General features: G+C 53.3%; 12 protein-coding genes across 12 annotated transcripts; 9 read left to right on the top strand and 3 right to left on the bottom strand.

Annotated features, from left to right (window-relative positions):
- Window positions 1-110: 110 nt before the first annotated feature.
- Window positions 111-3,250, top strand: BDW47DRAFT_101627 (putative MFS multidrug transporter). The gene is made up of 4 exons (XM_024811692.1): window positions 111-779; window positions 840-2,325; window positions 2,380-2,424; window positions 2,477-3,250. Exons 2-4 carry the CDS (start codon window positions 858-860, stop codon window positions 2,782-2,784), a joined length of 1,821 nt encoding a protein of 606 aa, XP_024674243.1. The 5' UTR covers window positions 111-779; window positions 840-857; the 3' UTR covers window positions 2,785-3,250.
- BDW47DRAFT_93387 (uncharacterized protein) lies at window positions 2,592-3,250 on the top strand. Its single transcript, XM_024820251.1, has one exon. The coding sequence runs from the start codon at window positions 2,828-2,830 to the stop codon at window positions 3,182-3,184; it is 357 nt and encodes a 118-aa protein (XP_024674244.1). The 5' UTR covers window positions 2,592-2,827; the 3' UTR covers window positions 3,185-3,250.
- A 30-nt stretch (window positions 3,251-3,280) lies between these two features.
- On the top strand, window positions 3,281-4,392 carry BDW47DRAFT_101625 (4a-hydroxytetrahydrobiopterin dehydratase). The gene is made up of 3 exons (XM_024811691.1): window positions 3,281-3,829; window positions 3,909-3,971; window positions 4,079-4,392. Exons 1-3 carry the CDS (start codon window positions 3,467-3,469, stop codon window positions 4,226-4,228), a joined length of 576 nt encoding a protein of 191 aa, XP_024674242.1. The 5' UTR covers window positions 3,281-3,466; the 3' UTR covers window positions 4,229-4,392.
- A 1,667-nt stretch (window positions 4,393-6,059) lies between these two features.
- BDW47DRAFT_116030 (peptidase family M20/M25/M40 protein) lies at window positions 6,060-9,098 on the top strand (the record flags this gene model as incomplete). Its single annotated transcript, XM_024814874.1, has 4 exons — window positions 6,060-6,394; window positions 6,521-7,827; window position 8,346; window positions 8,483-9,098. The coding sequence occupies 4 exons, from the start codon at window positions 6,060-6,062 to the stop codon at window positions 9,096-9,098; spliced, it is 2,259 nt and encodes a 752-aa protein (XP_024674241.1).
- Window positions 9,099-9,873: 775 nt separating this feature from the next.
- Window positions 9,874-11,022, top strand: BDW47DRAFT_101619 (putative RNAse III). Its single transcript, XM_024811690.1, has 2 exons — window positions 9,874-10,197; window positions 10,269-11,022. Exons 1-2 carry the CDS (start codon window positions 9,987-9,989, stop codon window positions 10,505-10,507), a joined length of 450 nt encoding a protein of 149 aa, XP_024674240.1. The 5' UTR covers window positions 9,874-9,986; the 3' UTR covers window positions 10,508-11,022.
- On the top strand, window positions 10,531-11,022 carry BDW47DRAFT_93357 (uncharacterized protein). Its single transcript, XM_024820250.1, has one exon. The coding sequence runs from the start codon at window positions 10,619-10,621 to the stop codon at window positions 10,877-10,879; it is 261 nt and encodes an 86-aa protein (XP_024674239.1). The 5' UTR covers window positions 10,531-10,618; the 3' UTR covers window positions 10,880-11,022.
- A 799-nt stretch (window positions 11,023-11,821) lies between these two features.
- Window positions 11,822-12,649, top strand: BDW47DRAFT_101618 (uncharacterized protein). Its single transcript, XM_024811689.1, has one exon. The coding sequence runs from the start codon at window positions 11,892-11,894 to the stop codon at window positions 12,492-12,494; it is 603 nt and encodes a 200-aa protein (XP_024674238.1). The 5' UTR covers window positions 11,822-11,891; the 3' UTR covers window positions 12,495-12,649.
- Window positions 12,650-13,371: 722 nt separating this feature from the next.
- Window positions 13,372-14,641, bottom strand: BDW47DRAFT_116029 (Sec62 family protein translocation protein; the record flags this gene model as incomplete). The annotated part of the gene is made up of 3 exons (XM_024814873.1): window positions 13,372-13,542; window positions 13,600-14,156; window positions 14,266-14,641. 3 exons carry the CDS (start codon window positions 14,639-14,641, stop codon window positions 13,372-13,374), a joined length of 1,104 nt encoding a protein of 367 aa, XP_024674237.1.
- A 405-nt stretch (window positions 14,642-15,046) lies between these two features.
- On the top strand, window positions 15,047-17,104 carry BDW47DRAFT_101616 (Lectin C-type domain protein). The gene is made up of 2 exons (XM_024811688.1): window positions 15,047-15,199; window positions 15,261-17,104. Exons 1-2 carry the CDS (start codon window positions 15,137-15,139, stop codon window positions 16,992-16,994), a joined length of 1,797 nt encoding a protein of 598 aa, XP_024674236.1. The 5' UTR covers window positions 15,047-15,136; the 3' UTR covers window positions 16,995-17,104.
- Window positions 17,105-17,137: 33 nt separating this feature from the next.
- BDW47DRAFT_101615 (uncharacterized protein) lies at window positions 17,138-19,865 on the bottom strand. The gene is made up of 3 exons (XM_024811687.1): window positions 19,504-19,865; window positions 19,235-19,426; window positions 17,138-19,176 (listed from the first exon to the last, which is right to left on the bottom strand). The coding sequence occupies exons 1-3, from the start codon at window positions 19,675-19,677 to the stop codon at window positions 17,413-17,415; spliced, it is 2,130 nt and encodes a 709-aa protein (XP_024674235.1). The 5' UTR covers window positions 19,678-19,865; the 3' UTR covers window positions 17,138-17,412.
- A 476-nt stretch (window positions 19,866-20,341) lies between these two features.
- Window positions 20,342-21,795, top strand: BDW47DRAFT_123733 (NADPH-adrenodoxin reductase; the record flags this gene model as incomplete). Its single annotated transcript, XM_024816114.1, has 2 exons — window positions 20,342-20,413; window positions 20,488-21,795. 2 exons carry the CDS (start codon window positions 20,342-20,344, stop codon window positions 21,793-21,795), a joined length of 1,380 nt encoding a protein of 459 aa, XP_024674234.1.
- Window positions 21,796-22,660: 865 nt separating this feature from the next.
- On the bottom strand, window positions 22,661-23,496 carry aspf13 (allergenic cerato-platanin Asp F13). The gene has a single exon (XM_024820249.1). The coding sequence runs from the start codon at window positions 23,237-23,239 to the stop codon at window positions 22,760-22,762; it is 480 nt and encodes a 159-aa protein (XP_024674233.1). The 5' UTR covers window positions 23,240-23,496; the 3' UTR covers window positions 22,661-22,759.
- Between the last annotated feature and the right edge of the window lie 1,346 nt (window positions 23,497-24,842).

Genomic DNA, 24,842 nt, shown 5'->3' with positions numbered 1-24,842 from the left:
GAATTTTATAGTCCGTCCCATTGCGGGTGCCCGTGGGGTCTCAATCCGTCCAATCTCAATCCAGATCCAACTGTTTCTCGTGGCAATGGTCGGCTTATTCCACCGTCCTTGCTTTTTGCATCCGGCCGGATCTGAGAACCAGCCAGTCCGGGGGGAGAGAATTGGAGTAAAACTTATTCAAATGAAATTCCTACACATCCGAATCGACCTAGAGATAAAGTTCCTGGTGGGTATCCAGGATCTTGGCCATGACTGCTCCATAGGGTGGTATTTCCAAACCGGCTGGTGACCTACAGTACACCGGCCAGATCGAGGTACTTCCCAATGTATGGGACCGGCCGCATCTTGTCAAGTACCTCCGACTCCCAGCCTTTCCTGATCGAGCCGATCATGACTCTTTCCTTTTCTTGACCGTTCATCACCCTTTTCTCTTCTCTTCTTTTCTTCTCTTCTCTTCTTCTTCATCTTTATCTCCTCGTCTCCCCTGCCTCTCTTCCTCTTCTTCCTTTCTCTTCTTGTCTGACCTTCTTCTCTCTCCCCATCCTCTATACTTGCTTCTCCCTCCTCTTTCTATCCCACCTGATATCCTCTCTCTCTCCCTCTCTCTCTATCTCTCTCTCTCTCTAGATCATCTTCCCCATCCTAGATCTCACTGTCGTTCTCTTCCCTCTCTTCCCGGAGGTATAGAAACTTTAGACTCTCTTCTCCTTCCCTGTCTCGCTTGGGGACCGATCCTATCTTCCCGTTTACCACTTTGATCTCATAGTACTCCTCCTCTGGTAAGCCCTCCGATCCCGATCATCTCTTGCCAACACAGGGCTAATCTATCGAACATCCAGCTGGCGCATCGCGTCACCATGGACCCCCCCAAGGAGAAACCGGTGCCCTCGGATGAAAAGCCCCATGAGTCCGAAGCCTCTTCCTCCACCCAGGGCGATGTCATCGCCGAGGCCCCCGCCGAAAAGGCGGCCGATCCCACCCTTCCCAAGTCGCAGTCGGACGACCCGGTCACCGGAACCATGGACCAGGTGGAAGAGACCTTCACCGACAAGGTCGAGCTGACCGAAAATGATTGCTACCACGAACTGGGCTATTCCTTCCCCCGCTGGCGGAAGTGGATGATCATCACCGTCATCTTCCTCGTCCAGACCTCCATGAACTTCAACACCAGCCTGTACTCCAATGCCTTGACGGGCATCTCCGCCGAGTTCAACGTGAGCATGCAGGCCGCTCGCTGCGGCGCCATGATCTTCCTAGTCCTGTATGCCTTCGGCTGCGAGCTGTGGGCGCCTTGGAGCGAGGAACTGGGCCGGAAGCCCATCCTGCAGGCCAGTCTCTTCCTCGTCAACATCTGGCAGCTACCCGTCGCCATCGCACCCAACTTCGCCTCCATTATGGTGGGTCGTGCCCTGGGCGGCCTCAGCTCCGCCGGGGGTTCCGTCACCCTGGGTATGATTGCCGACCTGTGGGAGGCCGAGGACCAGCAGTATGCCGTCGCCTGCGTGGTCTTCTCCTCCGTAGGGGGCTCCGTCATCGGCCCCGTGGTCGGTGGCTTTGTCGAGGCCAACCTGGCGTGGCGGTGGAACATCTGGATCCAGCTGATCTTCGGCGGGTTCGTCCAGCTGGCCCATCTCATCCTCGTGCCGGAGACCCGCACCACCATCCTGATGGATCGCATCGCCAAGAAACGAAGACAGAGTGGCGAGGATCCCAATGTCTACGGGCCCAACGAGATCCTGCCGTACCGCGAGCGCTTCTCCATGCGGGAAATCCTCCTGACCTGGATCCGCCCCTTCAAGATGTTCCTCACGGAGCCCATTGTCTTGACCCTGTCCTTGCTCAGCGGCTTCAGCGATGCTCTGATCTTCATGTTCATCCAGTCGTTTGGCTTGGTCTACAAGCAATGGGACTTCGGCACGGAGGCGCTCGGCCTGTCCTTCATCCCCATCCTCGTCGGTTACTTCATCGCCTGGGGTGCGTTCATTCCCGCCATCAAGCGAAATATCCGGGAACGGCAGTTGCACCCGGATGATGAGCACACCCAGTACGAATCCCGTTTGTGGTTCTTGCTGTGGACCGCGCCCTGCCTGCCGATCGGACTGATTGGCTTTGCCTGGACCAGCCTCGGGCCCCCGGTCCACTGGATTGGCACCATGGTATTTTCCGCCATCGTGGGCATTGCCAACTACAGCATCTACATGGCCACCATCGATTACATGGTCTGCGCGTATGGGCCATACTCTGCGTCGGCCACCGGCGGCAACGGATGGGCCCGAGACTTCCTGGCCGGTGTTCTCACCATCCCCGCAACGCCTTTCTTTGAGAGTGAGTGCATCCTCCCCCGGGTTCTGTAATTTTCGGCATCTGACCATCCACCAGATATCGGCGGCAAGTATCATCTGGAGTATGCTTCCACGATCCTCTGTAAGTAGCCCCCCCCCTGGTATTCAAACGACCAGACACTCATGTGGACTAGTTTGCATCTCCTTCCTCCTGGTCATTGCGGTGTACATCATCTACTGGAAAGGACCGGCCATGCGCAAACGCTCGCCGTTTGCGCAGCAGCTATCGCACGCACGGGCCGAGATCCAGGTGGACGGACGGCGGCTGTCGAAGATCCCCTCGGGCTCGCGGGCGAATTCCTTTGCCCGGTCGCAACAGAACCTGCGGATCCGACAGAGCAGCTATATCCACTCGCGCCCAACCTCCCAGGTCAACTCGCGGGTCAACTCCCGGGTCAATTCGCGTCGGAACAGTTTTTCGCAGCAGGTCATCACGCAATGAATCTTGTGACTCGTCGCAAGACGACACGTGCTAGCCACGACTCATGAAATTCCGATACCCTAATTCGCCGTCGAGTTTTCGCATCCGTAGGGCCGAATCCGCGTGGTGCTCCGTGTTGGGCCGCCAGCTATCGTCTGGCATGTGCTTTTGTTTCTTTGCTTTTTCCTTATGGCGTCTGGAATGCGAAGCTGGCGGGATGGACTGGCGGGATGGACTGCGCTCTTCGTCTCATCTCAGATGGCCGGGCCAGCGGGGGCCGGTCGCTGGCATTTGGACGCGACCATTGTTTCAATTCAAACTATACACATTTCTTCTGTACTTTGTTTCTTTCTCCCTGTGGTGCTTGTGTGGTGTAGTGTGGTTTTACATCCCGTGTAGGAGCGAGACTTTGCTGGTCTGATTGACCGTGGAGATAAATTCAAGTTTGGATCCTGTATTATGTCACCGAATAGATTGATCGAGACTATTTCCGCGTAGATCACTGGTAGTCAGTCGTCTTAGTTGTCTGGTGGAGTAGAGTGAATGACTCGTATGATGTTGATCAGATCCAGATCCCTATGACCCCTGCGGCGGAGCACCTCCGAGGTGGTCATGTGACCGATAAGCCAAGCGGAGCCCGCGCATCACCGATGAACCTCAACTCCGAAGAATAACGACGACAAGATTCCTCCACACATTAAAAATGAACGCCGTCACCCGAACCCTACGGCCCAGCAGTTCCCTCCTCCACAGCCTAAACCCCACGCGACGATGCTACCATCGGGGGCTCGCCCCGGTTACCTCCCTAGCTATAGCGACCACTAGACCAGCTCTCCATCTCCGCCCCAGTCCGACATCCCCTCCCCGCGGGTCGACCCAAACTCCCTTCCTACCCACGCGATCCTCATCCACACAATCACAACCTGCCCCGAAATTCGCAGAGGGTGTTGATGTAGCGACAGCGACGGAGGGGGTCGACGCACTGTGCGAGCAGGGATGGGTGCTGGATGGGGATGGGGCGGGATTTAAGAAGACGTTTTATTTTCGTTCTTATTTTAAGGCTGTTGTATGTCTCCTTTCTTCTTTTCTTGATTTCTTTGCGGGGGGTGGTTGAATCAAGCTAATCAGGTTAACGTTGATGGTAGAGTTTCGTCAATGTGATTGCTTCGCATAGTGCGACGAAGAAACATCACGCTACTATGACTGTTGTATGTCTATCCCCTCTCATACCATATATCCGTCTATCATCCATTTCACCAGATGAGATGAAATGAAAGATAGATAGATGATGAGAAAAGGCACTAATAAAAATTAGCGCATCGGCTCAGTCGACGTCCACTGGACGACTCACCACCCGCGGGGTCTGACGGAGAAAGATATCGGGATGGCGCGGGTTTGCGAGGACGCGGCGGAGTTGATGGGGGTTGTGGAGGAGGGGAGGGGGAAGAAGTGTGGGTCTGTTTGATTTGTAGCCCTTTAGGTGTGAGGTAGTGGTGTACGGAGTATCTACCTGGGGATGGATGTGGACAGTGTTTGATATGAACCTAGGAGGAGATGTATAGTATGGTCGATCTTCATGTGATTGTATGATTCGTGTTGTATTTTAGTCAGTAATTCAGGTAACTTAATTAACGAACTAGTGAGTGAACTAAGTTAAGGAAATGTGATCAATAATAATGTCAAACGTGGTGGATTAAGTGGGTGCATAAGCAAGGAGTATACACGTGCATCAATTCTTCTATATCTCTCTCTGTGGATGATAGTTGAGCCATCTCTGTCGAACAGTCAACCCATAACAAACTACCATCCTCCCTAATCCTGATCATCCACTTCAACCAGGTATGCCAATGCCATACTCGAGTCCCCACACGGATAAACTCAGACAAAACCTACAGTAGGTTCAGTCCCCACCATCGCTTACTGGAGCTATTTCAACCCGAGACTAAACATTTCAGGTTAAAATCCTCAACCAAGTCACGGAAAACCGTTAGCCCGAGGTGGAGACCCGCTTACCTTTTCCCAAGGGACGATGTGCGCCGAGCGGGGCCTTGATTCAGGGGGAGAAATGCTCAGAAGAGACTGGAGGAGAAGAGAGGATGATACTTTCTTACTTGCTGCCTTTGCTCGATCTGACTTTTCGCCCCGAAACTAGAGAGTAGAGACTAACACGGACGATTGACCAGTGTGGATTGTGCTCGGAGAAATCATCTCGATCTTTTATCATCCGAATATACTGGACCGACAGGACGATTCCTGCACTGTGGAGGTGGTCGATATTAAGTTGCCTGTCATACAGTTTCCACTTTGTTCCTGTCTGTCTTTACTTTGTTCTCTGATTGTACCATTGCTGCTGGAACAACCCATCTTCCCTCTTGTCAAGGGACCACTTTTCTCTTTCTTTCATTCCTTTCGTCCTTTGTTTCTTTATTGTTTCTTCCCCTGTGGGCAACCGGTTCAATCACACCCCACCGCCACCGTCCATTTTATCGTCACCACGCCTCAGACGGGCTTTCTTTAGGCGCGAGCTAGTGGTTTTGGCAACGTCTAGGTTAATCTAGCCACAATCACTTAGGGGGGTACCTGGAAAAAGGAAAATCAAATTAAAAGCAGGGGAAAAAAAAGAAGAAGAAAAGAGGGAAAAGAAAAGAACAGCAGGAAATTGGAAATCCAACAGATTGAAGCTCAAAAAAAGAAAGAAAAATAGGAAAGAACAGAAGGAAGAAATAAAGAGAGACAAAAACAAAGATCGGACCAACTCGTCGTCGATTCCCTGATTCTTGCACTGGTTTAGTCTTCTTTCCTTCCTCTACTCAGCTCTCGACTCTCGACTCTCGACTCCGGATTCGAGATAGACATGGGAGGATTCCACCCGTCCAAGTAATTCGATCTTCACCATACACCATACATACAGACTCGGCTCCATCCCTCCTCTCGACCTGAAACCAGTACGCCCGAGTCTGGATCCTCCCTCGACTTCTTCGCTATCCTCCAACATCACCCTCTCCCTCTCCGCTGTCGACCCCTATTACCGCAATTCACTCCTCCATCCACGGTCGGATTACCGACACGAGTCGGAGCGCGTTCTGCAATGACCGTGGTTTCACAATCGATCCAATATTACTCCGAGACGTACAGTTAGTTCCTCAGCTCGGTGTCATCCCCTAATCGGTCTACTCTCTGGCCTGCGTATCCGTGCGACCTCGAGATCCTCCCCCAGGGCACAGCTCGCGAGCGAGTAGTCTCACCTCCTATACACCTCCCTAGTCGCAGAGTTGGAAAGTGCACAAAGATCCAGGATGAGTCTGAATATTCCCCCACCACGCCCCTCCGTCAGTGAGCGCAGAGGCCAGCAATTGGCTCCGCTGCAGACCAACTTCAGCCGTCCCAATGGCCAACCCCTGGTCCTTCCCTCGCGCCCACAGCGCCCCCGGCCGGAAGAATACCAGGTCTACGGCGAGACGGACCGAGTCCCCTTGAATGCGCCGGCCAAGCGACAGTCCTCTAAATCAAGCCTCCGCACCATCTTCACTCGCGACAAGCAACCCCGCCGCCCTCACGACAAGCCGCTGTCCGGTATCGACGAGGCCCAGAACCCGACGCCCCAGGCGGCGACAGCGGCCGCGGCCCCCCTGTCCCCTCCCCCGACGGCGGCGACCTCCAAACGGACAATTTCAAACCCATCGGTGGTCGCATCTCCGACGAGAGGTGAAGTCGCGCATCTGACGAAGATCCCCTCGGCATCGCAAGTCCGGCCGAGTGAAGATGGGGCACCGGCGGGTGACGTGATCTGGAAACCACCGCCCCTGTTCCAGGCGTACCCCCAAGCCCTCAAGCATGACATACTTCCCGCCCCGGTCTTGTCGGCGGATTCCATCCTACGGATCCACGCGACCTCGATGGCCAAATATCGAGACGAGGCCGCTCATTCGCACCGGGACGATTCGGCGGGGGAGATCACCGCGCGGAAGAAAAAGGAGGACAAGGAGAGGTCAAAGCATCTACGTTCCCTGTCCGGGACGATCGGCAAGGCCGAGTGGACGAAGAAGATCTTCGTCCTAGCCACCTCGGGGTATATCATGCAATACTCCGGCGGCGGGAAACACGACCGGCTGCCCGAGAAGGTGCTGCAGCTCGGACCCGCCTCCGTGGCGTTTGCCAGCGACGCCATCCCGGGAAAGCACTGGGTGCTGCAAATATCCCACACGGCCGAAGCCAACGATCCGACGACCGAGGCCCCTCGCCCGCGCTTTTCTCGCTTTGGCTTCCACCGGTCGCACACCCGCCGACTGGCGCACAGCTTTCTCCTCGTGTTCACGAGCCCGGAGGACATGAGCTCGTGGCTGCTCGCGGTGCGCGCCCAGATCGAAGCCCGCGGCGGCAAGAAGTACGTCTCCGAGAAGGTCTTCGACGAGGACATGGAGCACGAGCTGCACCCGAAGTCGAGTGTCCGACAGCCCGCCAAGAGGGACCCGAACCGTTTCTCCCAGGTCTACCTGCAGCCGCAGCAGTTGGCCGCTCCCGACGACCGAGAATCCCAATCCGACGCGCAGTCTCGCCAGGGGTCCAACATTTCTCTTCATCGCCGGTCATTCATACGGCAGAACACCTCGGACTCTCGCTCGGCCTCGGTCTCGACAACTCATACAGATGTCACCTCCCCGTTGAATAGTGGTTCGGGACGGTTCTACGGCCCCACCACGGACAGCAACTCCAACTCCCCGGGTACGACTAGCTCTGCGAGCGTCCTTGCCAATTATCCTGCGACTCGCTCCATTAGCCCTCCGCCTATCAATATACCGGTAGAGCCATCTATGCGTGCACCCGTGAAGCCGCCGGTTTATCATCCTGCAACCCGCCCTGTCAGTCCTCCTATGCAGGCGCCTCTAAACATGCCGGTACAGCCTTCTATACGTGCTTCTATGAACCCTCCGGCCCACTCTTCGGCTCACCCTACAACCCGCCCTATAAGCCCTCCTATGCATGCACCCTTGGACATGCCAGTGCAGCCTTCTATACGTGCTTCTATGATGCCTTCGGCCCATCACCCTGCCGCCCATCCTATCGGTCCTCCTATGCATGCCCCCTCGAACATGCCAGTACAGCCTTCTATACGTGCTTCTATGATGCCTTCGGCACACCCTGCCGCCCATCCCATCGGCCCTCCCATGAACGCTCCTGCTAATGCACCTACGCGCCGGCCCACGAAACCCGCCAATCCCCCGGCATTGCGTCCTATTAGCCCACCTATGCACCACCCGACGCATCCTACTACAGACTCCCCGCGGCGGGAACCGCCCAAGGCCAGCGCCATTGAAACGGTACTGTCGTCATTGGACGAGTACGATAGACCTCGCAGCCCAACCTCGACGGGCCCAAGGAAGCGCCAATCAATGTATCTGATGCACGCAGCCGCCGCTTCAGACACCCCGGAGACTCCACGGTCACAGTCGACAGTACCCGAGCCTTTCCGCAGCGCCTCGCCTCCGGCACCCAACTTCAGCGTTCCGTCTTTCAGCCGGAGATTTGGCCCGGCAACGCCGTATCAAAGCTCACAAACTCCCCGCCAACATGTCCATCGACAGGGTTCTAATAACGACATGTCGAGGTCTATCGCTGGGTCTCTATCTCCTCCACAGTCTCCCGGACTAAGCATCCATGACGGACTGAGCAACAGCGGACTGAGCAACAGCGGACTGAGCAACAGCGGACTGAGCAACAGCGGACTGAGTAACAGCGGACTGAGCAACATTCATGAGTCGCAATGGACCTTCCAGGACAACCCTAAAAGACGGTCATTACGTATGGCCAACTCCGAAGACGCACTGTCAGAAACTCTACGACACCACGGGTCCAGTACCCATCGCCTTTCCCGAATGCCCCCAAGCAGCATCATAACCTCCACCCCCTCCCCCCGATTCCCCACCTTCGCAGAAGAAGATCCAGAATCCCCATACGGCGACATGCCAACCCCCCAGCTCCCCCCAGCAAACGGTGACCCATACTACTACGATCCTCCCCGACCACGGCCACCCGCCCCCCACCATGCAGATCAAAGCCGCCTCTCAATGGGCCCGGTAGCCCGGCGAAAAAGCATGCCCGGCCTATCAGTCGGGCCCCCCGCAGCCCCTCCCCCCAACTGCCCACTACCCAAGATCCCATCTCCGTTACAAGCCTCCCACGCCCATTTCCCCTCCCCGCCGAGGCACGATAACATGCCTACATCACCGCCGAGGGATCCGCGCGCGCGCCGGAGGAGCATAGCCCGGCCGGCGCATCCTACGCGCGCCCCTGCACCTGACATGCGTGTCGCTAGCTCGGGTCATGCGAGGGTTTGAACAGGCGTGATATGTTTTGTTTGAGGTGGAAATGCTCCTGTGATACCCACTGGGCTAGTCGCCCATTTCTTATATCTTGTTTCTTGTATCATATCATATCATGCGGTATTTCTCATTATATCCACGCTCCTTCCCGTCTTGTCTTTGAATTGACAGTCGACCTTGCATATGTCCTACTTATCATCATCATCCACCAGCGATCCAGCGACTTTTCTTTCTTTTATTTCCTTCTATGTCCTGTTCCGCCCGATCCTACACTATACAATACAATACCCTGGATAGCTAGCAGCATATATCCTGTTCTGTTCTGTTCTGTTTGGTTGGTTCGACTTGGTCTAGTGGCTTGTCTGTATTGCATATACATACTACTATACTACGTACTATATTTGAATGTTTTCTGATCGATCGTCCTGCCGTCGTTATAAGAATTTACACTCTTGCTTAGTCCATTACTATATTGTACACGTACCCCATCCTTAGGATTCCACTCTACGAGGAGGATAAAGTCCTGGACTATCCCTTGGGATCACCACAGGCTAGTCAACGAATTGATTAATCAATTGTAAGCCACATGATAGTCTGATCCTAACTGGCGCTTCCCTTCCTACCCCGCTTCCTAGGTAGGTAAGGTACCTAGTTAACTACGTTAAGGAGGTGTCTTTGTAAAGTCCTTGAGCACGCCATTCATCTTGGCAGTATGCCGGTCGTAAATCACTATATAACTATAGGCTAGTTATCCCAACCCCTTCCCAACCCCCTACCATCCCCCGCCCTTTTCCACCCAACCATCCCCCTTCGAAATTCTATATCTTTTCCTTTGCAACTATCACAACAAGATTCATCCAAGCGCCTACCATCTCTTTCTTACAGTCCCTGTCACAGTCAACCATGTTTCATCCTGAGTCTCTCAGAGACCGAAACCTCGCGAGAGCTGAGGAAATCATCTCTTATCGATTCACCAACCCGCTTTTACTTCAAGAAGCATTGCAGTTAGCAGGCGTTTTCGACCAGATCGGGAACAAGGATCTCGCTTTGCTTGGTGATGCTGTCATCCACTTGATTTTTGTCAAGGAAGGCCTTCGTCGACGTGCGACGCGAGGTAAGTGATGACATGTCACGCACCGTGTTATATAATATGGCCCTGATGAGTTTCTCTGCCATTTCTTATAGGTCAGATAAACATTGTCATATCAACAAGGTCGTGCAACGACTATCTTGCGCAGCAAGGCTCCTCCAAAGGCTTGGCAGAATGCGTATTTGCCAACCACTGCCAAGGGAACACAGTCCACCGGGGCCCTATGGCTTCTACCGTAGAGGCTATCATCGGGGCTGTCTTCAAAGATAGCGATGAGAAATTGGCGACCGTCAAAAGAGTCATGGAGACTCTAGGCATTTCTTGGCCGGAGTGATCTCCGCAGGTAACGTTTTGCCCCTACCCCTTATCAAAAAGAAGAAAAAAAAAGCAAGGTCAGAGCGACTGCTCGTGTTAATAGGACTCTAGTTACTCCTCGCGGAGGCCTATGGTTGATCCTCTGCCAGGTCTGGTGGGTGGGACTACAAAAGCGCGGAAGTCGCATTCTAAAGCAGGTGATGAAGTGTTCCTTCACCTACTTCAGAATGGATTGTCGCGCTTTCGAAGTCCCACCCACCTGACCCAGCAAAGGAGCTTCCATACGCCCCCACGAGGATCAAGTAGGCTTCCTCAACTTACAACACTATGTCTCATCGCAGTCGGCTTGACATCAACCGACGAGGATGTCCGTTCACTGATGGCATCTTAGGCTGCTGCCAGGCCCTTGCCTGAGGGGCGGACTGAGCAAGCCATATTTTCATCAACTGAAAAGCATGGCGACCCCTTGACTCCAGGCTCCAGTGTTTCATCAACTGAAAACACAGACGCTCATTAGATAGTTGAATACAATGCCCGATCTACAATCTTCCCAGCCTCTGGAGCGTCTAAGTACACGAAGATTTGTCATTGATAGAAACAACAATGATATTTACCAGAATAAAACGTTGGTTGAAATATATTCCACTTTGTGGAGACTTCGATGATTATCATCGAATTTCATACTTTCTGACGTGGTTCCACCGCGTATTTCCACAACTTGGACTAGTGTGCTCTAGGTGGGCCATCGGAGACCAAAGAGTGAAATTGGAGATAAACAGAGATCGTAGATACTATCTGATCAGCTGGATAATCTACAGAATGTAATAACCGTGTCTTCAGACCGAACTTACTTGTGATGACTCTTTTTAGGCCCCAGTATGTTGTCGATATCAGCTTTTGGACTTTCTTCCTAGCACTCACTGGGTGCTACAACCGAATCCTCGTCGTTTACTCTATTCAACGTCCTGTAGTCACGTATAAGCTTCCATGCGATAGTATTGAGATCTCTTGAGGCGGTTGCTCATCGTGATAAGTGCTGCTACTGCTACTGCTGCTGCTGCTGCTGTCAGATAGCAGGTAAAATGACTATCTACCTCCCATTATAGAGTATATAAATACTGCATTCTGTATCCTGAACAAGAATTCACACTTAGTACCCAGGAGTATGTATCACCCCCTCATCAATCCATTGCTTGATGATGATTGATTAATCGATCGTGGCTGGGAATAAAGTTACGCGCTAGGATTGAGCGGGGTTCCTCGATAAATGTGGGGCTGTATTCACTCCATCCACTCATTGCTGCTGTTCTCTTCCAATGGGGATCACCCAAGTGAGCACCTCTATATCCTTAACCCATCTCTGGTAATTCAAAGACCCGCATCTCAAGTTAGCTCTCGGCCCAATGCAACCACCACTCTCACAATCCCACCTCATGGAGAATATGGACGATGCATCAACTTCCTCAGGCGAGTCAGGGATGACGCCCACGCATACCAGCCTACTGGAACCGCCATACGCCGACCCCGACCCACCGCCATATCCTGCCCCGGCTGCAGTCGCTCCTCACAAGGGAGCAACGTTCATCATTCGCGATCCCGAGAGCAGCCTTGTCATCACCCTCAAGGATGGCAAAGTAGGCTTGGCCCCTGCGAACAAGGAGAGCGCATGGACTTATAACAGTGACGACGGGCTTGGTAGCCACTGGCGCTGCGTTGAGAGCAAGGATCGCTGGCTGGGCTTCTACAATGCAGTTTCGGGGGGGTTCCTCGGGCATGATAACAACAAGAAGGAGTGGCGCTTCATAGCAAAGGCCGAGACACACAGGCAATGGGAGTATTTCTGTGTCCGTCAGCATCCAGATGGCGGCCACGAGCTGCTTGTGAAGCATTGGGATGGGTTTCGTGCAATGCAAGTAGGAGGCGACATGGGCAGGGATCTGGTTGTTGCTGGTGAAGGACACAGCGGGACAGCATGGGAGTTTCTTAAAGTTTGTTCTGAGATTTGACATTATTTTTGATGCGTTGTGAAAGTCTTTGGAATTGGACACTAGTGCAGTATACTGGTTGATTCTCTAATAAACCAGGGTCTACTTGTGGTCTTAGCTGTGAGGATCGCTCGCTTTGAAGCACAGGAATAACCAGCTGATAAGCAGCTTTTCCGTATGTATTTGGTATGCTTCTGGATCATGTAGTCCAAGTACATTTTGGGACTAGTATCCTTCCCACATAGCTACACTGTGTATGGACTGGTATGTATTGGCACTGCTTCGTTGAAGCTGATTTTGCAAATTGCTGTCCTGTTATCGGCAGTTAAGAAATGCTTCACCGTTGATGTTTATTGGATTAGGAGAGATGGGGCAGGTTTAATTCTTTTGTACTTGAGTAAGGTCGTTGAGTTGGCGCGGTTTTGTTGACAGCTGTTAGTTATCATTTGTCGCAAAGAATACCACTCGGCTACAAAAGATATCTAGACACTTCTGAGCTCTGTGGGTATCCTTTTGTGCACTTCTTACATTGTGACATTATTTGAATGTTCGCTCGGTCTGTTGGCTCAGTCAAAGTCTCGTGCCGTGTCCTTTCCATTGAGTGTTGCGCTTATGGGTAGATTGTTCAGGTAATACGAAATCATCAAATCCATTCATTGCCAAGTTATCTCAATATAACGCCCAGAATAACAGGTTCAGGAAAAGAAAAAGGAAAGATGATGATTGCCGAATGCCTCACACTTAGCCTGTAGTAGACTCGTGTTGAGCACTCGGATATGTCCAGTGACATGTGGAGCACGGAGATCGGCACACTGATTTTAATCAAAGGACAATAGATTAAGCCCGACAGTCCCATGCATGGATATCTTGACTTCGAACGCTCTCTCTATCGCAGGTTTTATTCGTCGGTGACCTCTTCCACTCGCGCCGTTAGATCGCGCTTCACGGTGCCCGATGTGTCTGGCGCCTCGGTAGCGGTTGTCGAGGCCGAGGGCGCGGCGTCTTTTCCTTTCTCAGCGGCGGTGGGTGCAGGGTCAGCCTTGGCCTTCTTGCTCTTCTTCTTCTTGGTCTGTAACGCCGTTAGTACACTAGATGGGAGAAAAGGCTAGAAACTGGTAGGACATACCTCTTGCCAGCCCCACAGAGGCTTGAAACTGTCAAAGAACCCTACATCCTCGAACAAATTGGGGAACAGCCAAAGACCGGGTGGCACCGTAAACACCGTGAGACAGAACAAGATAAGACGGAAGATCGACATGGCGAAGAAAAGACCCAGCAGGCCCATCATGCCCACACTGAGGTACCACACTCCCTGGCGGAGCATGATCGGCCACAGCGGGAAGAGTACGACGGCGAAGATACCCGCCACCACGGCCGCCGCCATGGCCTTCTGCTTCCACTGCGGACCCTCGTACAGCCATACGTAATGCATCATGGGGTCGGTTTCCTGGTGCTGTTCGATCTTGACCGTCCACAGGCCCTTGACGCGATTCTTCGGCTTGGCGTGGTTATGGCCCGCGTGGGGATCCACTTTGCTCACGCGCAGGGCGAGGAGCGAGAGGGGAAGTAGCTTAAAGGTGTTTTCGGCCGAAGCGCGATCTGTCACGGGGGGGAGGAGAGAGTTCTTCTTCGCCGCGGCTTTGGCGTACGCGGGAGATTCAAGGGCGCGAATGGCACGTTTTACTGCAGATCCCTTGATTAGCTTGAAGCGGATAGGAAAGATCGAGATAAGATCAAGAATAACAAAAATAAAAAGAAGACAAACGCCAATACAATAATATATGGGACATACCTTTAAAGAGGTCCTTTCTCTGTCCATCCATGACGCAGGTCCTGGTCTTCAGGTTTTGCGACCGTAACCAGTTCGCGACGGCAATGGCCTTGGGATCCGCCGGATTATTCGGATTCACCGGGACCTGGTGTGTAGTCTGATTCTGCTGCTGTTGCTGGGGCTGATCTGGTGATGCCTGCCCCGATTCTTGGGCCTGTCGTTTGGCCTCCATCTGCTTCTGGTGCGCGGCCAGAGCGCGCATTTTCAATTGGGCGACGTATTGCTCGGTGGTCATGCCGTGCTTAGCGGCTTCGGCAGTCAGTTGCTCTCTTTGCTGCTTCGCAAACTCCTCTGGAGACATGCCACGTTTGGCAGCCTCTGCGGCGAATTGCTGCATCGCAGCCATCTGCTGAGGGGACGGCCCTGGTGCCGCCATTTTGGTAAGGTTGGTGATGAAGGTAACAACGACAGTACAGAAATGAATAAGCTTGTATAGTTACAAGGGAGGTTTAATCCACAATAAAACCCACCAATCTATGATGATCAGAGGTGGGAGGGAGGATGAAGAAAGTAACAACGAGAGAAGTGAGAGGTGAGAAGTAGACGACAGATGATGATGCGGAAGTGGCCAGATGGTTCAAGTTTACTTGAGCCTGAGGCCCGGCTGGGTTTAGCGCCGGCAGGACTCCACCGCCCTCGACTCCGCCTCCGCATTCCGTCTTCTCCATTTCCCTTCGTTCTCCTCACTTCTTGTTCTTCGTTTCTCCAGTTGTCATCCATGCCTTATTATTATCCTTAGAAACGGATATCTGGGCGCTTGACCCACGATAATTGCCCCCCTGGAAATGATCCCATCCCCTCTACTGTTGCGCTGCCTTCTCTCCGCAGCCCCATGTCATTGAAGTTCGACCCCGATCCGGACCTGATCGACCCAACTTGGGAATCGGCATTACTGGTGAGTCTGGGATTTGACAGATTATATATCTATGTCTCTGAACTAGCGCTAACTGACTCAGAGCGAGCGAGATGTTGCTGGCCAGATCCCCGTGAATTTCATCAGCAGCTCCGGGGTAGCCGTGAAAGCGGCATGCTTCGACACCGTGTTCGACCGGCGCACCGTTGGAAAATGTCTCTCGAATCTGATAGCAGTGGGCTTTCGTCGCCTCGTTGTTGATTTGTACTGGTCGCCCGAACGACGGGTGTGGAGCTTTTGTCCAGTCCGCCTCCCTCGCAATGCCCATATCGTCGAGGTCTCAACGACACCGGCCGCGGGGCCAGCGGCGACTGCGACTGCTGATGCGTCTGCACCGACGGTAACCGCGGTCCGCGGCGACTCGAATACGATGCTCTACCATCTAGGACCGTACCTCTGCTCGAGTGACATTGATATTTCAGCCTTGATTGACGTGTTCCTGGACTATTTCAAAGATACCGGGTCGCAGATCAACGTATACACCAGATATATCACGCTCAACCTCCATGTCGGTGCTAGTGCCAGTGCCCCCGATCAGCCGGCGTCTACGATGTCTGGACGAGACCTCCCGACTTCGATGGAGCATATCAGCACGCTATTGGACGCGCGCCTTGTCCAATTCCTCTATACCCCACACCAGCTCGCTGCCGACCGCACCAACTTGAACGAATCATGGTATCAAGTTGACGATGGGTACAAACCCATTGCGGAGTACTTCACGACCCACTCGAACTCGAAAGGGGTCCAGCGCACCCCCGATGGGTGGCCATGTATCAAGTACATCCAGCTCGCCAAGGAGAAACGGCTCCTTCTGGAATATGGCTCTGTGGATTCGCAATTGGGCGGCTATAGCTTGACTGACAAAAACCAAAACATATTCCCCCCAAACTACATGAGCGCCCCGGTAGCCGTCTCATACGGGAAGGGAGGTCACCCCTCGCACTGTTTCTACGACCCGGACGCAGAAAACGTGTCCCAGGTCAACGCGTCCTGGGCGATTTCAAGCAGTATTCCCGGTTCGGCCGGGGCAAATAACAGCGAAGGCCTCGGCCTGCTGTCAGACATGGTCCAAAACCTGACAGCGTGCGGCGTGACCGCACTCCTCAACAGCACCCTCTTCCACTCGACCGCGAACAGCGCGGCCGGTATATACAAGAACATCTCTCTCTCCACATCGTGGGCCTGGGCCATCGGTCAGCCCGCCGGATCCACCGTGACAGACGACATCGACGAGCCCAGGAACGACCGCTGCGCAGTCATGGACATGTCCTCGAACGGTCGCTGGCGAGTCGCCAACTGCACCGACGTCCGCCACGCCGCCTGTCGCGTAGGAAGCCACCCCTTCACCTGGGAACTATCCCCCACAGTACACGACTACCAGGGTGCATACTCGGACGCCTGCCAGGGCGACACCAGCCTCGGCGTGCCCCGCACAGGCCTCGAAAACACTTACCTGCACCGCTTTCTCCAAAACCAGTCCACCAAGCTACTCGACCCCGCGTCGGATGATCCCGCCATGCGCGAAGTCTGGATCGATTTCAACTCTCGGGATATCGCGTCTTGCTGGGTCAGCGGCGGGCCTGAGGCAGAGTGTCCTTATGCTTCGGATCCTCAGCAGCTCGAACGGCGGACTGTCCTTGTCGCTGCCGTCGCGGGTATCGTTATTTGCGTCATTGCCGCTTTGACGTTGTTCGTGAAGTGTAATGCCAATCGGCGCAACTCGAGACGGAGAAATCGTATAATGCAGGGATGGGAGTATGAGGGCGTGCCTTCGTAATGGGCTTGTTCGTTTTCCTAGTTTGGTTGGATAGTTTATTGTCTACCTACATGTATACTTACTAATACCCACTGTCTATCTATTTGTATAATGAACCCAATTTTAATATGCTATTGAAACAATCCATTATTTGACTCCAGGCTCGAGAGTGGTACTAACTACATAGAACAGAACAGGGGAATATGAAACATTCATCAAATTAGACCTTAGGTCGATACAAATCCATCCAAGCAGTCCATCCGTCCATCATAGCGCAGTCGATCGATAACCCATTTCACATGATTCGTAGAAAGGGTAGAAAATTGTTGTCTTTGTTTTCTCCATTCGCTGTTTTTTTCCCTTGTTTTTTTTTTCTTTTGGTGTTTTTTACCGTCCTCTTGTTCAATATCATGACATTCTAAAATGGTTCATAGACAGGTTACAACCCAGCGAACCGCGCCCATCCAGCAGCGCGGGTTGGGCTCTGCTGTTCAGCCGGTGGTGGATCCGGACGACTGCGCCCTTCTTCGGCAATCTTGCCGCTCACGTCGCGTCGTCGACCGACCCCCAGACCGGCGATGTAGTTTCCATACGACAGTGCTGCGCCGCCGCCTATACCGCGGCCGAGATCGGCTCCAGAGTTGCTGACAACGCGACCCTTGCGATCGCTGTCGACAATGGGTGCCGAGGCGGGGCCGTCATCTTCGGGATCGTGTTGCTTGAGAGCGCCGTAGGCGTTCTTTTGGCTCTGACGTTTCATCAACTTGGAGGTTTTCTTGCGGCCGAGGGTCTGCCCCTGTTCCAATTCCAGGCTGATATTGCGGGGGACGCCGAATCCTAGGCTTTCTTCGACTTCGTGGTAGAACCGGCCGTTCTTCAGCGGGCTGTCGATGGGGGGTACGCGGGCGCTTGGGGGGGTCGGCGCGAGGTTTGGAATGTCGGTTAGAGCCATGCGCTTCATCGGCGTGGACTGCTCTGGGGTGGGGTCGACGTTGTCCTGAACGGGCTGCGGAGTGGGTGGATTCAAAGCCAGGGGGTTGACGTGGAGAGTATCAGATGCATCTTGGTCGTCATGTTCTTCGGGGTCCGGGAAAATGTGGATGTGGTTGTCTCCAATATCCTGCTCCGCATGATCGTCATCGTAGTATCCTTTGTTTCTGGGTGCCTTGTCCAGGCCGTCCGCGTCTTCCTGTCCGTAATGTTCTTTGGCCGGAACCGAATCGTACTCGCCTCGGACGTCCTCTCGAAGTATGTCACTGATATTCCAGCCATTGCGCTGAGCCGAACTGATCCAGTCAATTGCGCCTGCGATGGTGGATCCAGGCGTGACAGAGCGACTGTACGCGGAAGATGGCTCACGACGGGCCTGATTGCCGTTTTGAGAGTCGGTCTGGACTGAGCCCGACCGCGAAGGGAAAGCAACCCAATTTGCAGATTCCGGACTTGCACACTGAGAACGGTTTGGGAGGTTCGGGGAGGGTTCTCGCACCGGAGCGCCTCGGGGAACACTTGATGTTGGCCTCGTGAAGATATCATGGGTTTCCTCCGGCAGGGGATCCATATGCTCGTCTTCGTGAAGTCCCACCGAAGTATACGGCATCTCCGGGATGCGAGACCGCATTGGTGACCAGCGATTTGGCGACGAACCCGGGGAGCGTTGGTAGTCCCCTCCAAACCCAGGCATGTCCACAGAAGAATTGTTGCGGGTGTGCATGAATGCCATCATACGAGGGGACCCGATCAACGGGTCTTCCGACATCGCAGAGTCTAAAGTGGACTGACTGGCATGCTTTTCGATCAGCTCAGACTTGGTTCGCTTGTGTGGGCGGGCGGTCAGGTTGTCCTCCAGCGGGTTCAGATCTGGTGGTAGCTGCGTAATTTTTTTGAAGACGATGCCGAGGAAGACGGAAATCCCGAAGGATATCAAATGAAATCCACCGTTGGCCACACTAAGGATAAAAGTAGTCTGCGCGATCTTCGTTGTCATCTCGCCATCGGAGCTCAAAATCGTGCCCCAGTGGTACACGTTACGCGTATACTGTAGGTATGCCAGGTATGCGGTAAAAACGTAGAACGGTATCAGACAGAAGTCGAGGATAGCAGCAAACAGCATATAGCTTGCTTGCGAACCAGGGGGCCTTGCGATGGGCGACCGACAAAGGTGGTAGATACTGTAAAGAGTGTGGAGGATTGCAATCGCAGGCTAAAGGCGATTCTTTAGCATTGTGTCTACCCAGCATCTGCAGACAATGTTGACTTACTGCAACGCGAACAATCCAGACCATGGTTACCGCCACGTTCTTGATAACAATGGCGCAGAAAAGAGACCCAAGAGCCCCCAGGAGAGCCAGAATGCGCAGTCCAAGCTGGACCTGTCGACCGTGGATCACACTACTCTTCGTTCTTGGGTGCATTGGAGTCCAACGAGACTTGCCATTGGGGATGTTCGAATACTGCAGGGGATTGTTGATGATCAGCACTGCGCTCCCCTAGCTCCCTGACACCGCGATACCAGAGACCTAATACTCACAGAGTCTGGATGTCTATTGAAATTGACCAGAGGACCCTTGGGCTTGGGCTTCGGCTGTGGTCGAGTCCAGCTCGCCTGGGTCACAGCCTTTGGGTTGAATGGACGATCTGTTGGGCCATAGAAGTTGTAGGCAGACGAACTGCCATAAAGGAATGGAGGCGACGATCCTCCCATGATGGCGACGGTGACTGAAGCGTTTACTCGAGATGAGAGACCGATCCAGGCATCCACCCACCTACCTATAGAGAGGAATGGTGGTGGATGCAACCGATAAGCTTAATCAAAGAATGTGGGGAGGGAAGCGCAACGGAAGAATTGAGTAAGGGCATGAACCATGGAACGTGAAGAATGCAGGAGGGAGATTTGGATGGAGAAAAGATTGATTAAAATGTCCATGGAACGTGCATACCATCGATTGTCAGATCGAGCCGATGCTGCGGAGTTGCCCGATCCGTAAAGCGGATCAACATCCGATTGTCGACGCGGCAACCACCCCGATAAGCACCCACGTGACGTCGCATATCCACCGCTCTGCGACTCATCCCGCATTGATCTTCCTCTTTCCCCCTCAGCTTCTTCTTATTCTCTCTGTTCTCCCTCCCCTCCCCACAACATGTTACTTTCCCGGCGGGTGCCTTATGTCTGTGCTCAATGCACTGGGCATCCGGTGCGCAGCCCCCTTCGTCCGTTGTTATCTCGTGCCTCTTGGCAACGACGTCATAAAAGTCACCATTTGCAGGGAGATCGCCCCGTCCGTGTGGCCGTTGTGGGTTCTGGACCTGCGGGATTTTATGCAGCATATAGATTATTGGGAAGGATCGACAATGCCGTGGTAGATATGTATGAAAAGCTGCCGGTGCCGTTCGGATTGGTGCGCTATGGGGTAGCACCCGACCACCCGGAGGTCAAGGTATGTTGTCACCTGTCACCCTCGTTCGCGATCATTCGGATATGCGACTGGAGCTCATCCTGGTAAACTTTCAGAACTGCGAGGAGAAATTCACTGAAGTTGCAACATCGCCACGTTTCAATTTTATTGGCAACGTCGAAGTGGGGGGAAACCTGTCGCTACAGAGCCTAAAACCGCACTACGATGCCATTCTCTTCTCATACGGAGCGCCAAAGGACAAGGAGCTGGGAATCCCCGGGGAAAAGGCCACCCGTAATGTGTACTCCGCGCGGGAGTTTGTGGGCTGGTACAACGGCCTTCCGGAACACCGGGATCTCGCTCCCGATCTGACCGCAGGCGAGGATGCGGTGATCATTGGACAGGGGAATGTGGCCCTGGATGTGGCTCGGATCTTGCTGACTGACGTCGATGTGTTGCGCAAGACCGACATTGCGGACTACGCTGTTGAGCACTTGCTCACGAGTAAAATCAAGCGGGTCCGCGTGGTCGGCCGACGAGGGCCAATGCAGGCTGCATTTACTATAAAGGAACTTCGCGAACTGCTCCAACTTCCTTCCGTATCTTTTGATTCGGTCCCGCGGGATTTACTTCCCCCGGAAGAGGTCATGGCTGCCTTACCTAGGGCTCAGAAACGACTGATCCAACTGCTGGCCAAGGGCTCAACCAATGATCCTGCGACGGCCACCAAGTCTTGGTCATTAGACTTCCTCCTCTCCCCTGAGAGCATTAACCACTCCCCGGTACATCCCGAACGTCTATCCAATGTGACGTTTTCTCGCAATGAGCTGGACCCGTCCGACCCATATCTGCCCACCTCCAAGGTCAACCCGAAATACCTGCCAAACGGCGAACGGGCCCAAGTCGACATCCCTGCCAGCACTTTTTTCCGCAGCGTCGGCTACCAGTCGATCCCTCTCCCAGGATTAGAAGATCTGGATATCCCGTTTGATACCCGACGTGGTGTCATTCCCAACGACGGGTACGGCCGGGTCACCAGCCCCAAGCCCACTAGCGACACGGCGCGCCTACCAGACGGTTCTCTGCTGTCCCATCTGCCCGGAATCTATTGTGCCGGCTGGGTCAAACGCGGCCCAACAGGCGTCATTGCCACGACCATGACAGACGCCTTCAGCACAGCCGACGCCATAGCAGCCGACTTGAACGGCACCGGTCACACGAAGTATCTTCTGAACCCACCCGCCGAGAGGACCGGCCTTGGATGGGAGGGCGTCCGTCCTGAAGCGGAGAAGCGGGGCTTGCGACCTACCACCTGGCAGGATTGGCAGCGGATCGACGCTGCGGAGCGGGAGCGCGGACAGCAGAAGGACAAGATCCGTGACAAATTCGGCCGGGTCCAAGAGATGTTGGACGTCATCTCTTAAGACTACAGTGTTCATGATCAACGGAAATTCAGTGTATCATATCTCTCCTCACGAATGTACTATAGAATACCCTTCATCGCCGGGTATAGGGTTTACGATATGGGGCTGTATCATAGATGCTATATATATATAATCAAGAATTGTCATGTTTAGTTTTCTCGAACCCCCAGCGAACGAACCCCCAGCGAACCCCCAGTCCACTAAACCTCTCTAGAAAATAAGCATACAAGCCCAGCGAAGTAAAGTCTGACAAAACGAACATGTCCGGTTCTGCACTCACAGTATCCCAATATACAGATCGACACCCTACCCCACACCCCCAACCACGGCCCGTGGGTCAATCAATCCCAATCTCGCAACTGATCTACGGTAGCCAGATCCACCCGTGAACCTATACAACCACGAGCATCTAGTGCGAGTGCTTTACTTCCAACATGAAAAGGAGATGAACTACTATAGCTGCGTGATATCTCACTTGCTACTGTTTTCGGCGTAGGACGTTCGTCACCTTGAAACGTGGCTTACTCTAGTAGTTGTCGAGAGGAGTTCGTTGTTGAATTGGGTTAATGTGGTTCAATGGAGGTGTTCTATGGTTGATAGGGTCGGAAGATTGGTGCCTTGTTTCTCACCCTGTATCACACCGGAGTATATAGACTGTCCGTTAGAACTGTGTTACAAGGCATATGGAATCAAGGAGAACTGGAAGCGATTATGATCAATGCATGAGTAAATTCAAAATAACTAAACTAACTCCGGTCATGTGCTAAAGCTGCAAAAACAATGACTCGTCTCTTTCATTCATCTCTCAGTCACAACATAGATCTCTTCTCATCAGGCCCAGGTTCGGCGTGCCGCATCGACTCCCACAAATGATATCACCAGAAACAGTTTCACCATTTCACTATTCCCGTCCATCCTGTCGTAACTCCATGTCGGTCGCCGTCACTGACACAGCCTGAATTTTTTACTTGAATCCACAGAGAGCGCGGTCCACCTCGGTGTAGGTAGCGTCCACACGGCCCAGCTGCTCCGCCAGTCCGTTGGTCAGCTTGTTCATAGCCCCGAGGGCAATGTTGAAGCCGCCGGGCGCAGAGTCAATGGCCGCCACGTAGATCGATTTGTCGATTTTGCCCGCCTTGTAATGCAGCTGGTAGCACTTGCCACAATTCTCGCTGTTCCAACCCGGGATGGTGGGCGCACCACCGATGTTGGCGAAGCCCGGCACCGAATCGAAGGTGGTGAAGCCCTCGGTGAGGAGCCCATTCACACCATCTGAGCAGGCAACCGTGCTCAACGAGGTACCGCCCACATCATACTTAGGGTCATATGAGACCGAGACCGTAGTGGCGGCGGTGGCAGCATCTTCAGGCTGCTCAACGGGCACGGCCTGCACGGAGGAGAGGAAAAGAGTGGCCAAGGAGGCAGCAGTGACGAAGAGCTTCATTTTGATAGAGTTCGGAGATTGGTAATAGATAAATAGAGGGAGATAGATAAGCGGAAGCTGAGATTGATGCTTGCGAGAGGATGTGCTGCTATCGTGGTGACTTCAGGTTTGGAGGTTTGGCTGCTTGGGGAATGAGCTGAAATCGGGGGGATTCGATGGGCCTTTTATATGGTTGAGGTCCACCTAGGTCTCTCGAGCAGTGGATGTAATGATCCCGTAGCACTCCCACTGTTCTCAGAGGAGGAGACCTGACGCATCCATGCTGGAGCGGCATCTCCAGACTTGCACACCGTGAATAGAAACTTGATTCCTACCTATCACTCCACAAATGAGAAACCTTGTCAATGGTAGCCGTGACGCTAGTGAGATTGTAAGACAGTCCCCTCTTTTCATGATACCTCGACGGCCTAGGACGAGTCGGGATCGATGCGGGGAAGTATCATGACACTGAATCGCTGCACAAGAAGAGCCAGTCAGATGACACTATACCCGGCCTCGTATGAGACATACAGCGTTAGGCCGCCTGCCGTATACCCGGCATGTCCGCAAGAACATGCACCGAGACGATGATGCTATACAACGTGAACCGACACCGCTTGATCGGGTAAGATGCCAAGGCTAAGTGGCTCCATTGTGGAGTTACTCGGAAAGCCTGGGAGTTGAGATGACCCGATTGCTCGGTCAACAGCTTGCTGAGCAGTCGGATAACCCACTGAAAAAACAATAATTGAACTAGTTTCTGCATGTTTCAGCCAGGTCTAACCACGAATGGCTTATAACAGATGTATCAACAGTCAGGTTAAGAACCTTCCAAGAAAAGAGGTCTTGTATGGCAGGGCACGAGCAGTTTCTGTTCTGATCCGGTTCGGTTCTAAATATAGTATTATCCGTGGGTATGGCCAGGAGTGCCGCAAAGCCGCAAGAACCACGCATGAATGTGGCTTATTGTCTCGGTCGGGCATGTATGTGCTGGAAGAATTAAGCATGGGCATTTTCCACTCCCGGTCACGCAGCCAGTACCCGACTGTGCCGACCGTATGGGGCCTTTGTATTAGAGACACCAGTTCTTCAATAATGATGAACTTTTGTCATACTCGCCAAGAGCAAAGTAGAAATCTCGACGAGGACAGGAAAAGACGCGGGTAAGCGTATTACTCTCAATAGAATCGCTTCAAGGGATTTGGGAGTAATAGTCTGGTAATCGTCCATGCGATGATACCAATCCATGCATACATCCGGCCGAATCGATGGAATCAAGCAGTGGGTACACTATGAAGCAGTAGCCTCTCGGGTCAGCTACAGCTGTGGAACGCCGACCTCGAGGATCTTCCCCAAATGCACGCATCTTCTCGTGTTAATGACCTCTAGGTGGGCTGCAGAGTCCAAATTTGGGTTGTTCTCCCATGTATTAGTGTTTTGAGTCATGCACGCTGCTAGGACTCCCTGCTATTTCCGGTCCCTGGCGCTGCACGGCATACCGCAGGAGGTACAGGAGCACTGCACCCTCAGCTTAGGCCCGCAGTTAGTCGGATGTAAGGCCACCCATGATTCACCCGAAGGTTCCTGAAAGTTTCTAGGGTATCCAGGCCAATTCCGGTGTTGG

The sequence above is a fragment of the Aspergillus candidus genome (genome assembly GCF_002847045.1).
Source record: "Aspergillus candidus strain CBS 102.13 unplaced genomic scaffold BDW47scaffold_9, whole genome shotgun sequence".
Taxonomy (NCBI): Eukaryota; Fungi; Ascomycota; class Eurotiomycetes; order Eurotiales; family Aspergillaceae; genus Aspergillus; species Aspergillus candidus.
This window is presented reverse-complemented; position numbering and strand designations above follow the sequence as displayed.

What these genes read in the sequence shown, in the direction of transcription:
- BDW47DRAFT_101627 (XM_024811692.1), top strand. Translation starts at nt 858, where the DNA reads ATGGACCCCCCCAAGGAGAAACCGGTGCCCTCGGATGAAAAGCCCCAT. An exon ending in CGCAACGCCTTTCTTTGAGA is followed by an intron (nt 2,326 to 2,379) that starts GTGAGTGCATCC and finishes ACCATCCACCAG; the next exon opens with ATATCGGCGGCAAGTATCAT. An exon ending in GTATGCTTCCACGATCCTCT is followed by an intron (nt 2,425 to 2,476) that starts GTAAGTAGCCCC and finishes CATGTGGACTAG; the next exon opens with TTTGCATCTCCTTCCTCCTG.
- BDW47DRAFT_93387 (XM_024820251.1), top strand. Translation starts at nt 2,828, where the DNA reads ATGAAATTCCGATACCCTAATTCGCCGTCGAGTTTTCGCATCCGTAGG.
- BDW47DRAFT_101625 (XM_024811691.1), top strand. Translation starts at nt 3,467, where the DNA reads ATGAACGCCGTCACCCGAACCCTACGGCCCAGCAGTTCCCTCCTCCAC. An exon ending in GTTCTTATTTTAAGGCTGTT is followed by an intron (nt 3,830 to 3,908) that starts GTATGTCTCCTT and finishes CGTTGATGGTAG; the next exon opens with AGTTTCGTCAATGTGATTGC. An exon ending in ATCACGCTACTATGACTGTT is followed by an intron (nt 3,972 to 4,078) that starts GTATGTCTATCC and finishes AATAAAAATTAG; the next exon opens with CGCATCGGCTCAGTCGACGT.
- BDW47DRAFT_101619 (XM_024811690.1), top strand. Translation starts at nt 9,987, where the DNA reads ATGTTTCATCCTGAGTCTCTCAGAGACCGAAACCTCGCGAGAGCTGAG. An exon ending in TCGTCGACGTGCGACGCGAG is followed by an intron (nt 10,198 to 10,268) that starts GTAAGTGATGAC and finishes CATTTCTTATAG; the next exon opens with GTCAGATAAACATTGTCATA.
- BDW47DRAFT_93357 (XM_024820250.1), top strand. Translation starts at nt 10,619, where the DNA reads ATGGTTGATCCTCTGCCAGGTCTGGTGGGTGGGACTACAAAAGCGCGG.
- BDW47DRAFT_101618 (XM_024811689.1), top strand. Translation starts at nt 11,892, where the DNA reads ATGCAACCACCACTCTCACAATCCCACCTCATGGAGAATATGGACGAT.
- BDW47DRAFT_101616 (XM_024811688.1), top strand. Translation starts at nt 15,137, where the DNA reads ATGTCATTGAAGTTCGACCCCGATCCGGACCTGATCGACCCAACTTGG. An exon ending in CTTGGGAATCGGCATTACTG is followed by an intron (nt 15,200 to 15,260) that starts GTGAGTCTGGGA and finishes TAACTGACTCAG; the next exon opens with AGCGAGCGAGATGTTGCTGG.
- BDW47DRAFT_101615 (XM_024811687.1), bottom strand. Translation starts at nt 19,677, where the DNA reads ATGGGAGGATCGTCGCCTCCATTCCTTTATGGCAGTTCGTCTGCCTAC. An exon ending in TCAATAGACATCCAGACTCT is followed by an intron (nt 19,427 to 19,503) that starts GTGAGTATTAGG and finishes AATCCCCTGCAG; the next exon opens with TATTCGAACATCCCCAATGG. An exon ending in TCTGGATTGTTCGCGTTGCA is followed by an intron (nt 19,177 to 19,234) that starts GTAAGTCAACAT and finishes AATCGCCTTTAG; the next exon opens with CCTGCGATTGCAATCCTCCA.
- aspf13 (XM_024820249.1), bottom strand. Translation starts at nt 23,239, where the DNA reads ATGAAGCTCTTCGTCACTGCTGCCTCCTTGGCCACTCTTTTCCTCTCC.